At 43.8% G+C, this 14,888-nt stretch overlaps 1 protein-coding gene across 4 annotated transcripts in view; it reads left to right on the top strand.

The window, feature by feature from the left end:
- Positions 1–14,888, top strand: part of BEND5 (BEN domain containing 5) — a 1,203,882-nt gene that overhangs the window by 1,118,591 nt on the left and 70,403 nt on the right. The window contains exon 12 of one of the 4 annotated variants that reach the window (XM_064147552.1): positions 13,325–13,756. The exons of 1 other annotated variant lie outside the window; for it this stretch is intronic. In XM_064147552.1, coding sequence (XP_064003622.1) covers positions 13,325–13,415 — 91 coding nt within the window. In that variant the 3' untranslated portion in view covers positions 13,416–13,756. Of the gene's footprint in view, positions 1–10,541; positions 10,698–12,941; positions 13,289–13,324; positions 13,757–14,888 lie in introns of those variants that run through there. 2 more of the 4 variants (XM_064147553.1, XM_064147555.1) reach the window with 2 other exon arrangements.

The raw sequence follows: 14,888 nt of genomic DNA on the forward strand, positions 1-14,888 counted from the left end.
CTGTCACTTGTCTTTGAGGAGAAGAGGCTGCCCCTCCTTTCTCCAACCTCTCTTCAGATAGAAGGATGTGCTTCTTATACACGGTGCATATGAAATATTTCGTTGCCCAGTGAATAACCACATTGCCTATTTGACATCTGGAAGGTGTTCTGCAGATTAAAAAGACTCTGTACCTTCCCCCCATCCTTGACAATGGCAACTGTGATCTTTGTTGTAATCGCAGCAGTTTTCTAGCTGGCAGTGTAACAGCACTGAGCTGTCTGTCTAGCCATCACTCTGAGCCTGGTTAAATTAATATTAGCTCTGAGAAATAGGTAATTATTTTCCCTGTTTATTTGGTTGCACCTATAATTATTGCTTTACCTGGTGGGAGCCATAAGCTGTTGTAATTATGCTTCGTTAAAATGCTGATTAATAACGGCTTGTTTCTGAAAGGTGTGCTGTGGGACCTACTTTTCCCTGGCTAGGCTTATTAATTGTAATGTAGATCTATGTACCTATTAACTCTGAGCTAATATACATAGAAATGATGCTAAGATCATATTTCAGCACCTGCCTCAGCCTCACTAACGCTAGGAAGTCCAGACCTCATAATATTTTTTCTGGTCAAACAAAGATTCTTTCTTTCAATGAATCCATTGCAGATTTCCAAACACATCTAGGAAGGACAAGGTGAAGAAAGGATAGTAAATGTGCCCTACATAAGGAGTACTTCTGATCTATATAATAACCTTAGTATTCATGACTTGTAGACTGCTTTAGAGAGGAAGGCAAATGTTCTTTCCTTTTCATGCATCAGGAGCATGAGGTTTGTAAAATGCTCTGCTGGAGTGTAAGATGTGTAGAATATATGTGTTTATTTGTGAGCACAGGCTTTGCCATAGTTTAGTTAGCGTAAGAGAGCATCTTACTGCTTGATCTTCAGAAAGGCTGCAAAGCAGGCTTTCAGATAAAAAACTCACTTCATCGGCTTCCTGCTAACTTGTGCAGTCTTACTTTGAGATGACTGCTTCTACTGTCTCACTGCCTTCTGTCCATGAGCTCTGTTATCAAGCTGGAGCAGGGAGCGAAAAATGTTGAACCATCTTGATCAAAATATCACTTTCTCCTCTGAGGCAGAACCAGAAGGTGTCTTGAATCATCCAAAAGCAATTGTTCTTAATAACAATAGCATAACAACAGTTGAAGTGCCACATCATTTGAATACTTAATGCTCAGAAGTTGGTTTCCCAAAGTTTGTTCAGTATTTGAATTCCATCTGTCTGCCAGAACTGAATTGAGACAGTAAAGTATGTAGAGAAGAACAGGAGTTGGAAACAAATACTGAGTTTTGATCCCCCACAACATCCTTCTCTCTAAATAGGAGAGATATGCATTCTATGGGTGGATGAGGAATTGGCTGGATGGTCACATTCAGAGGGTAGTGGTAAACAGCTTGATGTCCACATGGAAATGGGTGACAAGGAGTGTCCCTTAGAGGTCTGTACTGGGACCAGCCTTATTTAATATCTTCACCAATGATATAGGCAGTGGGAGCGAGTGCACCATCAGCAGGTTTGCAGGTGACACCAAGCCGAGTGGTGCCGCCAATACACCAGAGGGACAGGATGTCATCCAGAGAGACCTGGACAAGCTGGAGAAGGGGGCTCACGTGAATCTCATCTCATGAGGTTCACCAAGGCCAGGTGTGAGGTTCTGTACCTAGGTTGCAGCAATCCTTGTTATCAGTACAGGCTGGGGAAAGATGTGACAGAAAGCAGCCATGTGGCAAAGGACTTGGGCATACTGGCATTTGAAAAGCTGTACATGAGCCAACAACGTCATCCTTTAGCCCAAAAGGCCAATTGCATCTTGGGCTTCATCAAAAGAAGTGTGGCCAGCAGATTGAGAGAGGTGATCCTGCCACTCTGTAGTAGTGAGACCTCACCTAGACTACTGTGTTCAGCTCTGGGACCCTCAACACAAGAAATGGACCTTATGGACAGAGTCCAGAGGAGGCCACAAATATGATCAGAGGGTTGGAGCACCTTTGCTATGAGGACAGGCTGAGAGAGTTGGAATTGTTCATCCTGGAGAAGAGAAGGGTTTGGTAAGACCTTATTGTGGCCTTCCAATAGCCAAAAAGGGCTTACAAGAAAGAGAGGGACTGTTTAGGGCACGTAGCACTAGGACAGGAGGCAATGGTTTTAAACTAGAGAAGGGTAGACTGGCTATTAGGAAGAAGTTCTTTACTGTGAGGCTGGTGGAATACTGGTACAGATTGCCCAGGGGGATGGTGGAGGCCCCATCCCTGAAGACATTCAATATCAGGCTTGACAGGGCTCTGAGCAACCTCATCTAGTTAGGGATATCCCCCCTTACTGCAGGACCTCTACAGGTCATTTCAACCAGTTCATCCTATGATTCCATGACTTCTGCCCCCTTCCAAAACTATTTACACCATTTCAGTTGCAGCTGTGCAACTATTAAGACCATTTCATCTCTATGAGTTGAGAGCCTGGTGCAAGAACAGCGAGCTGGCACGTGACAGTCCAGAAGAAACTGAATTTGAGCTCTTTTTAGACTGCCCACCGTGCGATTACACAGAGAGCCCCTCCATCTAAATAGCTTCACGTTAATTTCCTTTATCTGTTTCACATTCCCCCCCCCCCCCTCCCCTTTTATCTCCCCACTTCTCCAACAATACAAATGATGTTGGCTTGGACATATTTTCTCCCCAGCAGTTCAATAATTTGGAGACAGCGATGCATCAGAGCTCTCTGTTGGAAAGCACATTCAAACATTTACTATTCACTCCTACGCTGATTACTCACTCAGAGAGCTTAAAAAATAATAATAGCAACATTCAGAAACAACAAAAACCACCAACCTAAAACAAAAATGGGAATATAGAAGGGTACAGCATTAAAATAAACTGTGACTCCCTTGCCAAACTCGTTAATAATTTTGGCTTTCTCAAAACAAAAACAAAAACACAACCAAGGGGGAAAAAATATTTGGATTGCTCCTCTTCAAGTATCAAAACATCCAATTAACACAGCTAATTAGCGTCACAAACAGCAGTCAAAAGAATGGTAATTTAGATTCAGGATTTCAAAGGTTTCTTAATCCCAGGCCAATGCAACTAATCTCTCAGAGGCTGAAAGTGTTTTGTTACTGCAATGCAATTGTATAGCATGCCATCAATTAGTGGCATTGCAGGGAACACTCACTTGCATGATTCATTTGTCTAATCAGAATTAACAAAATGGAAAAAAAAAACACAAAACCGGGGGTGGGGGGTGGAGGGGAGGAGACAAAAACAAGCTGCAGAGAAATCCAGCTCCTTAAAATGTGCAGTATCATTTTTTTTTCTCCAAATAATTTATACCGTAGCTGGAAATGATTGTGAATAACACTGTGTCCTTCCCAAAAGCCAGCCAGCAGGCTGAAGGGGGGTTTTGCTGGTTTTTAAGAGATTAATAGGACAGTGAAGGCAGCTACAGAAGAAAGATCAGCTGGCCTGGCAATTAGATGTGTTGGCTGATGTGCAGCATTTTCTTAGAAAGGGAGGGAGGAAATATGTTTGGATGATCTCTTTCTTACCAGCCTTCCTTGATGCTTCTCCCCCTTTACTCTGCTCTCGTCAGACCCCACCTGGAATATTGTATACAGTTCTGGAGTCCCCAGCACAAGAAGGAGATGGAACTGTTGGAGCAAGTCCAGAGGAGGCCACAAAGATACTCAGAGGGCTGCAGCAGTTCTGCTATGAGCACAGGCTATGAGGTTGGGGCTTTTCAGCTTGGAGAAGAGAAAGCTTTGAGAAGACCTTGGAGTGACCTTCCACTGTCTGAAGGAGGACAGGAGGTTTGGGGAGGGACTATTTACAAGGGCTTGTAATGACAGGATGAGATATTTTGGGCTTCTACTGAACTCTTTATTTTATTTAGAATCATAGAACCATAGAATCACTCAGGGTTGGAAGATACCACAAGGATCATTTCATTCCAACTGCCCTGCCATGGGCAGGGACACCTCACACTAGATCAGGCTGTCTAGAGCCTCAGCCAGCATGGCCTTAAACACCTCCAGGGATGGAGCTTCCACCACCTCCCTTCCAGGCTCACACCACCCTCATGCTGAAGAACTTCTTTCTAACATCCAGTCTGAATCTATCGATTTCTAGCTTTGTTCCATTCCTCCTAGTCCTAGCATTGCCTGGCATCCTAAAAAGTCCCTCCCCAGATTTCTCGTAGACTCCCTTAAGATACTGCAAGGCCACACTTTTCTGTAAAAAAGATTTGAATTTCACAATATACCTTCCCAAGCACCAAAAGACTGGGATGCCTTCTACCTAATCCTTGCTCTGGTCTGACTCTGTTTCTCTGACTGACAATAGTGCTAAGTAGTTGCAGACGACACTCCCAAAAGGTGCACAGACATAAAACTGGCGTATGTATGAAAACCCAAATAGTACCTTAGCTCTGGAATCATAGAATGGTTTAGGTTGGAAGGGACCTCAAAGATCATCTTCCTCCAGCCCCCTACCATATGCAGGGACACCTCCCACTAGAACAGGTCACTCAAGGCCTCATCCAACCTGATCTTGAACACTTCCAGAGAGGGAGCATCCACAACCTCCCTAGCAACCTGTGCCAGTGTTTCACCACCCTCACTGGAAAGAATTTCTTCCTAACATCCAGTTCACAGAATGTTCATAGAATGTTCATAGAATCAACTAGGTTGGAAGAGACCTCCAAGATCATCCAGTCCAGCCTATCACCCAGCCCTATTCAGTCAACTAGACCATGGCACTAAATGCCTCATCCAGTCTTCTCTTGAACACCCTCAGGGACTCCTCTGCCAGTTTAAACCCTTTATTCCTCATCTGGTCATTACAAGACCTTGTAAATAGTCCCTCTCCAGATCTCCTGTAGGCCTCCTTTCAACACTGGAAGGCCATTCCAAGGTCTTCTCGAAGCCTTCTCTTCTCCCGGCCGAAAAGTCCCAACTCTCATAGTCTGTCCTCATAGCAGAGCTGCTCCAGCCCTCTGAGCATCTTTGTGGCCTCCTCTGGACTTACTCCAACAGTTCCACATCCCTGTGCTGGGGACTCCAGAACTGAATCATAGAGTTGCACACTGTATTCTACATGCATGATAAATTGTGAATATTATGGGAAAGAATATAGTTCAGAATAACAGTGGTAAATTACAGATTTACTTTAAGGAGCCCCTACATAGAACTGGGCTGCTGAGTATAGCCTGCACCTGCACCTGGAATAACTGGTGATCCAACTATGCAACAGCAATGCTTTTTACTTCCAGCCTATGCACACCTTGACCCATCCATCCTCACAACAGGGCATTTCTGCTTAATTTGCTAGTGGGTATATAACTGTCCTCCAAACCATCAGCATTTCTACCATCTGCAGATAACACAGGAACATGTCCAGGTGGGTTTTGAATATCTCCAGAGAGGGACACTCCACAACTCCCCTGGGTAGCTTGTTCCAGTGTTCTGTCACCCTCACAGGGAAAAAATGTTTAAGTGAAACTTTCTATGCCTCAGCTTCCACCCACTGCCCCTTGTTCTGTCATTGGGCATCACTGAGCAGAGCCTGCCTCCATCCCCCTGGCACTCAAATTTTACATCTTTGTAAACATTGATGAGGTCACCTCTCAGCCTCGTCTTCTCCCAGCAGCAGAGCCCCAGCTCCCTCAGTCTCTCCTTGTAAGAGAGAGATGTTCTGTTCCCTTCATCATCTCGGTGGCTCTACGCTGGACACTGTCAGGCAGTTCTGTGTCCCACCCATAGTATCCTTTCTTCCTGTCTGCAGAAAGAGTGGGAAATCCTGAAAACACTCTCCAGTCCTAATTTTTAGGTCCTCTTTTGGACTTGCTTTACAACTGCTCTTAATAAGATTGTATTGAACAAGACAACCCATGAGCAGAACAGGTCTTGCAATGAGTTAAGTGCATGGGCAAATAGAACTGCAGTCAGGAGCAGGGAACATAGAAAAGGTGGGACATCAGCCCAGTAACTGATCCCAGTATCAGTTCTGGTCCCAGCAAATATACATAAAAAGGTATTCAGAGGTGAAAAAGTTAAAGTACAAACACAGTGTTCACTCTTGAAACCATTACCATGTTTTAGGACATAAAGCACTAATGAAGATGTATGGACTCAATCTCATGGACTTATAGACTGAATCTTTGCCTCACTTATATTAAGCTCTGGCTGCTCTTGCCCACTCAATCATCCTTAACACGCTCATTGGCATCAACTGCTTCTTTTGTCCTGTGCAGACAGAGATCCTCATATGCTGCAGATGTTGATACAAAGACTAAAGAAAAAGATAATTATTAAAGGGCATTTTATTGTGACTGGGCTCTGTACTGGTTGGGTTGACCTGTTGCCATTTACTCAAGAAAAGAAAACAAGAGAAAGAGAAGACTTTTAGGAAGGCCAAACAAAAGAAAGTAATTTCTCCAACAGTGTGGTTGATTAATGCATGGTTTTAGAAATAGCCCAAATGGGAACCCTCTCTATGAGTTCCTTCACTACTTCAGGACTAAGGAATTCTCAAAACAAAATCTGCCTGCACTACTTTCATAACAGGATGGCTGTTTAAAAAGAGAAGGGATCTCTATTAATTTCTGGCTCACATGTCAAAAAGCTTACCAGTTGTGCAGGATTCAAACCTCAAAGGTAAGTACCCTTGGTAAGGAGAGTGGTATCACAGGAGAATTTATGCTATTTCTTTAAAAGCAGTGAATCTTGGAGCCAAAAAATCATTCAATAAATCTAGGAACATTGATCCTTAACTCTTCATCCCCAAGCACATCCAAAATCTCAGTGCCAGTCAGCTAAGACAACATTAAGGCAGGACATACAAAACCAAAAATGTCAAACCCATGAACCAAACAGCAACCCATGTCAGCTTCTAGAAGAGCTGCATCATGTTCTCCCATGAACCCAGGCCATGTTGGGCTTTGCCTTACAGTTCAGCTATGGTTGGTGACTCCAGGCCTGTGCCTAACCACTTTCATCTGGAAAATTCTCTGGGAGTGGCACGTGATGGATAGCCTTGCAGTTCTGATCTCTGTTCTTCAGTGGCCAGGCTATAGAAGGACTGTGAGAGCAGTGGTTAGGAAGGGTTGGTGCAGTGTGTGGTGGATAGGCAGTGGAGGAGAACTCTGTTTGATGTCTGCATCTGGTTAGAATGTAGGAAGAACTTGGGTTCCAAATTCTGCAGGGACTTCTTGCATATCTTTCAAAAATACAACATACTTTTTAAATGTCAACTTTTAGAGCCCATCTTTTAGAGCATTTCTTTCTTTTTTATACCAGCCTTCTTTAAATCCCTAAACTAATGCCTGTGCTCTTGGAGCTTTGCTATCACTGAAACTGAAAAGTGCCCCATCCTGACCCACACCCTCAGAACAGATGGTACTCAATGACAAGGTGAGGCTCTCCTCAAAATCACATGTAAGTGCTTTGCCCTGAAAATGGAGGTAGGTAGCACCTCTCATGGAATCATCTTTTACATAAACACCTACCACAAAGCAGGGCATTCCAGTTCATGTCATTCTCAACTCAAGAAGCACATTCTTGGACTGTCTTCCCTGCTGATGGTTTAGGTAGGGTTGTCTTGCTCTCAAATCTGTGTTCCCCTGTAGAAAGGAGTGGAAAAGCTGTGGGTTCAGAGGAGAGTGAGAGATGCCTCAAAACTGTGGAGCTCAGCAGGTAGGACCTCCCTCTGGCACAAGACAGCTTTGAGGCAGCATCCTGTTTTTCAGGCTTGTGTATGGAATTTCTGTTAAAGCATCCTGGCATACAAGTGGAAATGAGTCCAAGGAGAAAGGCCTGTGTGGATGGAGGAACCTTCTGTCCAACCCTGCTTCAGGCACCACAGAGCAGAAGGATTTATGACACTTTCTTGTGCCTGTTGTTACCAGTCTGGCTCCCTCTGCAAAGCTGCTGCTCCTAGGGAGCCTGTCTCTTTCCATGTGCCCTGCAAAGAGTGGAAGGGACAGATCCACCCTTGGAAACCACCTGGTTCCCAGCCACCCAGATCTGTGTGTCTCGTATGGGTAGCTGAGGCATTTAGCGGGTTTGGCTGTGTTTCTCCCACCCTTTCAAAGCTCTGTTTCTTTCACAGGCACAGAATTAATTCAGTTCCATTTTTTGTTGTTGTTGTGGTTTTAGTTCAAGTTTGAAAAGTGCTGTCTGAAGATTCACATCCAGTTGGAGCACCATCTGGATGGGACAGGCCGGAGCGACTCAGCTGCCTCTAAAAAAAAGCCACCACAAAAACATTCCAAATCTTAATGTGTAATTACAGTGTGAAACAACAAAACCCTGGCTCAGCCAGTTTCTTGGCAGCTTTGTGCTTTTGCCCTAGGGAAATTCATTTTCCAAGGGAACTTGAGGAGTCAGTTCCTGGGTGAGCAAGAGGAGTGAGACATGGTGGGAAGCTGATGGGTTTGATCTCCAGGGCAGGACTGTTTTCTTCATGACTTTCAGTCTCCATCTGTCAGTGGATTCATGTGCTGACACTGATGACTGCTTTAGAGGAAGCAGCCCTTCCTGGCTTGGTGGCAGTCTGCTAGTGGGAGAGTAGAGGACAGGGCTGTGTATGTGTGAGTATGTCTCCAGGGGAGGCTGAAAGCCACACAGAAGTGAAATGGAGCCAGGTTCAGATGTCTGCAGCCGAAACGCTTCCAAAGCAGAACAAACCACGCAGCATTTCAGCTTCTCACCATTAACAATAATCAGCTTTCTATTTTCTAAAGGTTTGTCTAAAGACAACACAAATGCAGGAAGGGAATTGAAAGTTCTACAATTGTTGAGTTTAAGTGGGAAATTCTTTTGCAAAATGCTTTTTGGCAACAGCTTTTTCCATCTCTTGTGTCAGCTTTGGCAGCCAAGCCAGCAGTGGATTTCGTGAGGGACTAATGCTTCTGAAGCTCAGCTGGAGATATATCAGGAGCGAAGGGCAGTATTTGCTTGGGGAATTCTTGATTGTTCAGCCTTCCTAACCTCTTGTGATCATAAAGGAAGTTGTCTTAATAACATCATTGTGATTTAAGGTAGTGTAACTGCTCATGCCTTAGACAGTCTAACTTGCTCATTCTCAGTGTCAGTGCAGACCAACTTCGGCCATGTGTGCCCAGGCTGTGTTAGGACCTCAGCAAAAGAGCTCTGAATGATATTTCCAGCTCAGGTGGAGTTGTTCAAATGTCAGCTCAGGGTTCTGTGATGCTTCAGAAGGCTCACCCCTCTCAGACATTGTGGCCCTTGTTTCTGACACTTGGTATTTTGGATGAATGCTTCACCTACAATTCATAGAGTAAGAAGAGACAACATTTGAAAACCTGTTCTCCTTTGCTTGTCTAGAAGAATATCCTATGCAGGGTTTTGAAAATGATGCCCTACAGAGCATTCATTCTCAATCAGGCCTTACTTTGTAAATGGTGGTACATCTAAAATCCATGGAATGTGCTCAATGCAAGCATTTGCAAACCTGGCTTTCTCCTGAGAAGAATATTGCCTTCCTCCTAATTAAGGCTGGTTGTCTACCCAGCTATTCCCACTGCTGGCTGCCAGCAATAATGCCCATTGTAGTGTGGGTGGAAAATATGCAATTTTCAGATCTCATTTATTCCATGTAGTATTACATTCTCTCATGAACAGGCTGCTCATTCTCTGTGAAAAAAAAAACACCAAGCCAAAGTGCTCCAGGAGCTGAGTGGTCTCTGCCCACACTTATGGATAAGATGAGGGAATGTTTACCTCAGCATCCCTCTTCTTCTGCAAGCTCGACTGCTTCCAACTCCTACAGTCTGTGCCTATTTTTCCCTAAGAGTTTCCCTATCTCTGGTCATTCCTCCACATCTGATTTGGTGGAATATTTGACTGTGTGGATTATCTGAGGATTTTTTTTTCCCAGGCTAGGACTCTAAAATGGATGTGAATTATCTGATACAGGGATCAAACACATGAACATAAAGTAAAGGTTCACATGGAGCACCTCAGCCCACTCCAAAATGCTGTCTGTACTCATGATGAATATTAGCAACTCATTTCACAGTGGTCCCTTCAAAACATTGTCATAGATTCAAACTACTGATCTCAGAAGGAATGTCACTGGAATTTCCTGGGGGCCAGTTGGTTCCAGCAATGAAAGAGGTTTTCATCATTTAGCAGATCCATGTCTTTTGCCATCCCTCGGTGAAAGAATGTGATTATTTGGTGAGCATGAAGGGATACAAACACCAGGACTGAAGAATGCCAAGTGACTGATTGAGATTGATCATTGTTCTAAATGCCTGGCTAGGTCTTATGCCTAACTAGTATTTTGAAACACTGCTTTATTTTCCCTCTAAGCCATAGCATGCTAGAAATAGTTGGCAGAGATTCCTGCCCAAACAGACTCAGATTGGACTGCACTTGCAGCTGATTTGACTGATACACAGGGCATCCACCTTGCTAAAATATGGGATTCTAATAATAGAAGATCCTTCACTAAGAACCCATTTTTTTCTGCTGCTTTACAGCACTGCATTGGTTGTGGATATTGTTGTGATATTGCTGTTTGCCAGGAAAGCGGATGACAAAAGCTGTGTCATAACCTGAGCTCTGATTAGAAATGGACACACACTTTCAGGAAGAGAGGCAGAAGCTGTAGACTGGGAATAATCAATAATTGCTCTTTTGGCAAATAGATGACCCTGAGGACTCACAGGAAAGATTTATGGAGGCAATGTGTTTTTCTTATGAAAAAGAACAATAAGGGATAAAATGTCTGTTCCAGAACTGTCGTCAGTATATAACAGTGGCTGATTTAAACTGAAATTCTGCTCCTTCCTTGTGGTATGTTCGCACTGCATGTGATGAAAAGGCAGGCTGAGAGTGCCGCGAAAGGAGTACGCATGCACCACATCAAACAATAGGCGCAGGGACGCCGTGGTGGCTGCCAGTGTGTCGCGTTGTACAGGATGCATGGGCACATCAGCTGGCTAGAGAGCAAAGATTAGCAGATTGTAAAAGAAGGGACAGATATTGGAGAAAAAGTAGCAAAGGGCCGTCATGATGTGAGACTTGAGGTTTAGACACACACAAAAAAATAATGTCACTCTAATATAATAGAATCATAGAATAGAATCATTGAATCAACCAGCTTGGGAGAGACCTCCAAGGTCATCCAGTCCAACCTAGCACCCAGCCCTATCCAGTCAACCAGACCATGGCACTAAGTGCCTCAGCCAGGCTTTTCTTGAACACCTCCAGGGACAGTGACTCCACCACCTCCCTGGGCAGCCCATTCCAATGGCAAATCACTCTCTCTGCCAAGAACTTCCTCCTAACATCCAGTCTGTACCTCCCCTGGCACAGCTTGAGACTGTCCCCTCTTGCTCTGTTGCTGGTTGCCTGAAAGAAGAGATCAACCCCCACCTGGCTACAACCTCCCTTCAGGTAGATGTAGACAGCAACAAGTTCACCCCTGAGCCTTCTCTTCTCCAGGTTGCACAACCCAGCCCTCTCAGCCTCTCCTCACAGGGCTGTGTTCCAGGCCCCTCACCAGCTTCTTCACCCTTCTCTGGACACATTCCAGTACCTCAACATCTCTCTTGAATTGAGTGGGCCAGAACTGGACAAAGTACTCAAGGTGTGGACTGGCCAGTACTGGGTACAGGGGAAGAATAACCTCCCTTGTCCTGCTGGCCACACTGTTCCTGATGCAGGCCAGAATGCCATTGGGTCTCTTGGCCACCTGGGCACACTGCTGGCTCACGTTCAGCCTACTGACCCTAAGCAGGTACCTTTGCTAAAACTAGTGTGATTTGAGGAGAAAGGAAGTTTCAGTTTTTCATTTGGCACTGGGTTCAGAATTTGGACTGCTTTAACAGGTACAGCTGAGCAGGGGGAATCATCTGGTATTATTTATTCCCCCACTGGAAATGTTAGACAACCCATTTGCAGTGAACACTGAAATGTTGTGACTTTTGAACCACAAAACGTGGATCACTTGAACACACACTGAAAGTACTGAAGGCAGGTGAAAATGTCCAAAGCAAAGGCTTGTAAAATGTGAACAAATATTCATGGGCATTTGTTTGCATTAGCCTCCAATCTCTGTGAAGAAGCCCTTTAAATTTCATTTTGAGATGCTCTGGCAGTGTGAATACCTGTGCTTTAATTTAGTTTGCTTTAGCTCCCAGGAAGCTCTATTTCCAATAGTGATTTGAACTCCAAATCCTGACCTGATTGATCTTGTCTCACCCGACAAGTCACAGTTGATATTGTTTTAGTGCCTGGCTTGTTGCCCAAAAGTGTACATATTTGTACCAGGATGTGACTTGCCATCCTACTAAATGAAGCAATACAAATAATAATAGTTTTCACTCTGAAAGAGCTTTATAGCCATCTCTGATTTCAACCTCATGCTGGCTCTGTACACTGTGCTGCTAGGATTTATTGCTGTTTGGTTCATATTGAAAGACCCAGATTTTCCTGTGTATAATTGGAGCCCCCTTGTGCTAGTGATGTTACTGGTGCTCAGGAATGAAGTTTGAGATGAAGTACAAATAAAGGGGGGGGGGGGAAGGTTTAATGCTTTGATTTACAGGGTTAGGGGATAGAGCACATAGACAAAGAGAAGTATTTGTCAACAGGATCATATGCCCTCTTTCAAGAGTAGTCTTATCTGTCAAGCTGCAGTGGGAGCTCCTTTCAGAGCAATGACAAAGCTTGATGTGGCAGACCATAGGAGAAGCTCTCCTGCTCAACGACCCTGCATGCTTCCTGAGAGAGATCACAGTGAGACTCTCCAAATACATCACCTATGAGCCTAACTGACCCTGATTTAGACTAGGCTTACAGAAAAACAGTTGATCACATTTTATCTCTGTTTCCTTCATCGCCTCCCACAGAACCCAAACTTTAATATCTTGCAGAGCTGACTTTAGTTAACTGAGCATGTTGTGAGCTGGTGGATGAACTGAGAGAGGGTGACCAGAACACACCACAACACCTAGGATTTATTGCATCTCTACCATATGCACAACCCCATTGGAAGTCAGGCCCTGCAGGACATGCCCAAGGTCATCTGGGAAGTGTGTGACAATGACAAGAACTAAACCTGATTTACCTGAGTGTCCCAGGCTGCTGCCCTCACCCCAGCTCTAGTTTCTGTTTTAAGGATGACCTCATGACCAGAGATGGAAAAAGAAATGTGTTCTCATCTCTTTATTTGTGCCAGTGTAATCCAAAGCATATTTAGTATGTATATAACTTGAAATAGTAGTGCTGTTCCACACAAGAGTGTATTGATTTACAGGGAAGGAATGGCACTGTCAGAATATGGAGCTTTTATCCCATGGACTTATTTTCTGCAAGATGTCAGGCTGTGTAATCCTGCAAAGCTATGAGCCTGCCTGCCATTGGAGAAGGCTGACAGTTTTTCAGCAGTTTTTTAAGCTCTACCATCCCCCATGAGCATTTGTTCTCTCTCTCTCTCTCTCTGTGTAGGTGGATTGATTGCTAGGTAGCTCAGTAAATAGGTTGGGAAAATAATACTTAATTGACTTGATATTACAGGTGACTTGAAGGATTTGGGAAAACAATGTCAGTTAAACAGTGCAAACATATATAGGTATATATGTGGATAATGTTTTTTAAGTGGGTTTGGAAGCAGAAACTCTTTTGAAATGTTATCTCTGTAACATATTTAATTGTTTGTGTGTGTGTGTAAGTGCTAAATGGAGCTAAAGCTGTAGTTTAATCAATTGCTTTTCCATAAATCTCATCTGAAACCGAGCCCAGCTCAGCAGATGTTAATGGGTGAGTTTCTCAGATATAAAGACCTCTGTCAGAATATTACCTGAGACTCTGGATCTCTTGTGTGCTCAGATTTCTGTATGCAACAGCTCACAAATGAATACAACAAAATATGCTCTCTAATACCAGCAATGCTTCGAATCACTTCAGTTGGTTGAATATTGCATGAGCAAGCTCCTGAAAATATCCCAGGCATCTTTATAGTGTTTTCTGAAAGCTGCCTGGGCTGTAGTAGAATTCTATAATCCAAATAATATGGCAGTTTGGCTGTCCACAAAACATCTATCATTTGCTCCTTACTAAATATGTATTTGTGTAAATTTAACATTCATGACATCTCATAATGGACCAGGATCCCACTGTGCTAACTGTTGTGTGAACGCAGAGCAAAATCTGTGCCCTGCAGAGTCTGCAGTCCAAGGCTCCATTATCACTAGTGAAGATGCCTCTGTTGGTGACAGCAAGCTAAGTATGTCCATTTGTTTTTAGTGTAGTTTGTGCTACAATGTTAGCTCCTCGTTTTGGTTAATGAATCACTTGTAAATGCTTACTCATTATTTGTCAGTATTTGCTGAGTCATCTGGACAAAAAAAACCCCAAAACTGCCAAAATCCAGCTTGTTAGAGAGCAGCTCACAGTTGACTCTTTGTTGTGTAAAGGAGCAAAATAGTAAAACAATATATCTGTCCTCCCATCTGCACAGAGTTAGTTCTGTTACAGACCTTTCTTGTGGGCAGAATAATCAGGCTTTTTGCTCTTCTTAACTGTTTGAGTTGCAATACCTCTCAAGACTCAAGAGGAAACAGCAGCCTTATGGAGTGATGCCAGATACAAACAGTAAGAGAAAGGCCATCCTTGCTTGTACAGTGTAGATGGAAAAATGTATTATGAGACAAGAAAAAGACAGGTGGGATAGGAAATAAATTGGCGAGCTGAGAACAGAACTTATGTGTTCTGTTTGCCAAGTCAGTGCCACTTCTTCCCAGCCATAGTATGTAGTTTGAAATCTCAGGTGCAGCACTAGGGAAATTCATCAACACTATACAGAATCACAGAAAAATCCA

The sequence above is a fragment of the Pogoniulus pusillus genome, chromosome 8 (genome assembly GCF_015220805.1).
Source record: "Pogoniulus pusillus isolate bPogPus1 chromosome 8, bPogPus1.pri, whole genome shotgun sequence".
NCBI lineage: Eukaryota > Metazoa > Chordata > Aves > Piciformes > Lybiidae > Pogoniulus > Pogoniulus pusillus.